This window comes from Ipomoea triloba, chromosome 2, assembly GCF_003576645.1.
Source record: "Ipomoea triloba cultivar NCNSP0323 chromosome 2, ASM357664v1".
NCBI lineage: Eukaryota > Viridiplantae > Streptophyta > Magnoliopsida > Solanales > Convolvulaceae > Ipomoea > Ipomoea triloba.
This window is the reverse complement of record NC_044917.1, coordinates 11,463,564-11,464,558: the sequence shown is the minus strand read 5'-3', so window position 1 is coordinate 11,464,558 and position 995 is coordinate 11,463,564. Positions and strand designations below refer to the sequence as shown.

Genomic DNA, 995 nt, shown 5'->3' with positions numbered 1-995 from the left:
TTTTTTTTTTTTTTTTTTTTTTTTTTTTGAAAACGCATTCACTGCTTCTTTTTTCTCCTTTTCGCCTGAATTCTCCTTCAATTTCAAAAACATAGCTCCACCGGAACCGATTGTGCGTTTCGCGACACGATCCATCGGAACCGGTCTGCCCGAAAGCGTTGGCAGTCTGAACTGACGTTGTCTCAAGCACCGCGACAGAGAACACCATCTCAGTGGGGAACCCCTCTGCCGCCGCAGCACCAGGCATATAGCCACCGGAGTAGACAGCGATTTCTGCAGAATCGCCGAATGCAGAACAAGAAGCCCACGGCTCCATCGTCATCAAATTGTCATAAGAAGCCATTTTTTCCGATCCTTAAACCTCCAAAAAAAAAAAAACTCCAAAAATAGTTTCCCCAATTCTTAAAAATCCCTCCAATAAAAACAGGAATTCAAGAATTCATTTTCTCTACAACATTCCTTGGCTACCAAGAAAGAAGATTTCAGTCTATCTGAAAGATGCGGAAGAATATTGCAGGGAGTGACCAGGGCCGTTCCAAACATTTTAGAGGCCCGGGACTAAATTTTAAAAAGGGGCCTTATTAGAAAAGACTATAATTTAAATTTAATAATATTAAAATATGATAATAATATCAAATAACATGAAATAATATTACAAAATTTGCAACAATTTCGAAAATACAAAAGTAATCAAACATATCATTATGAGAAAAAGTAGTAGCAAAATTATTACAACATTCTCTTAGTTTATCATTATCCAATGACTTTAATATTTTTGAATTATATAAAAATCCAAAAACATTTTCAAATATCTTTAGTTGCTCAAATCTATTATTCAAAGAAGTAATTGACATATCCACAACAGTTAAAAAGTAATTGACTCTAAAATCCCCCTCAGGTGATTGAATTTCCTCTTCAATATCATTTTCATCAAATTGTTTTTTCCTAATAATGCGCCGTCTAATTGGAAATGTGGAATCTATGTTCATATCACT

At 34.9% G+C, this 995-nt stretch overlaps 1 protein-coding gene across 1 annotated transcript in view; it reads right to left on the bottom strand.

The window, feature by feature from the left end:
* LOC116010750 overlaps positions 1-446 on the bottom strand; it is an 880-nt gene extending 434 nt beyond the window's left edge. The window contains exon 1 of the mRNA XM_031250264.1: positions 43-446. Within this exon, the coding sequence (XP_031106124.1) occupies positions 43-343 (301 nt within the window). The 5' untranslated portion in view covers positions 344-446. The remainder of the gene's footprint in view (positions 1-42) is intronic.
* Positions 447-995: the final 549 nt, after the last annotated feature.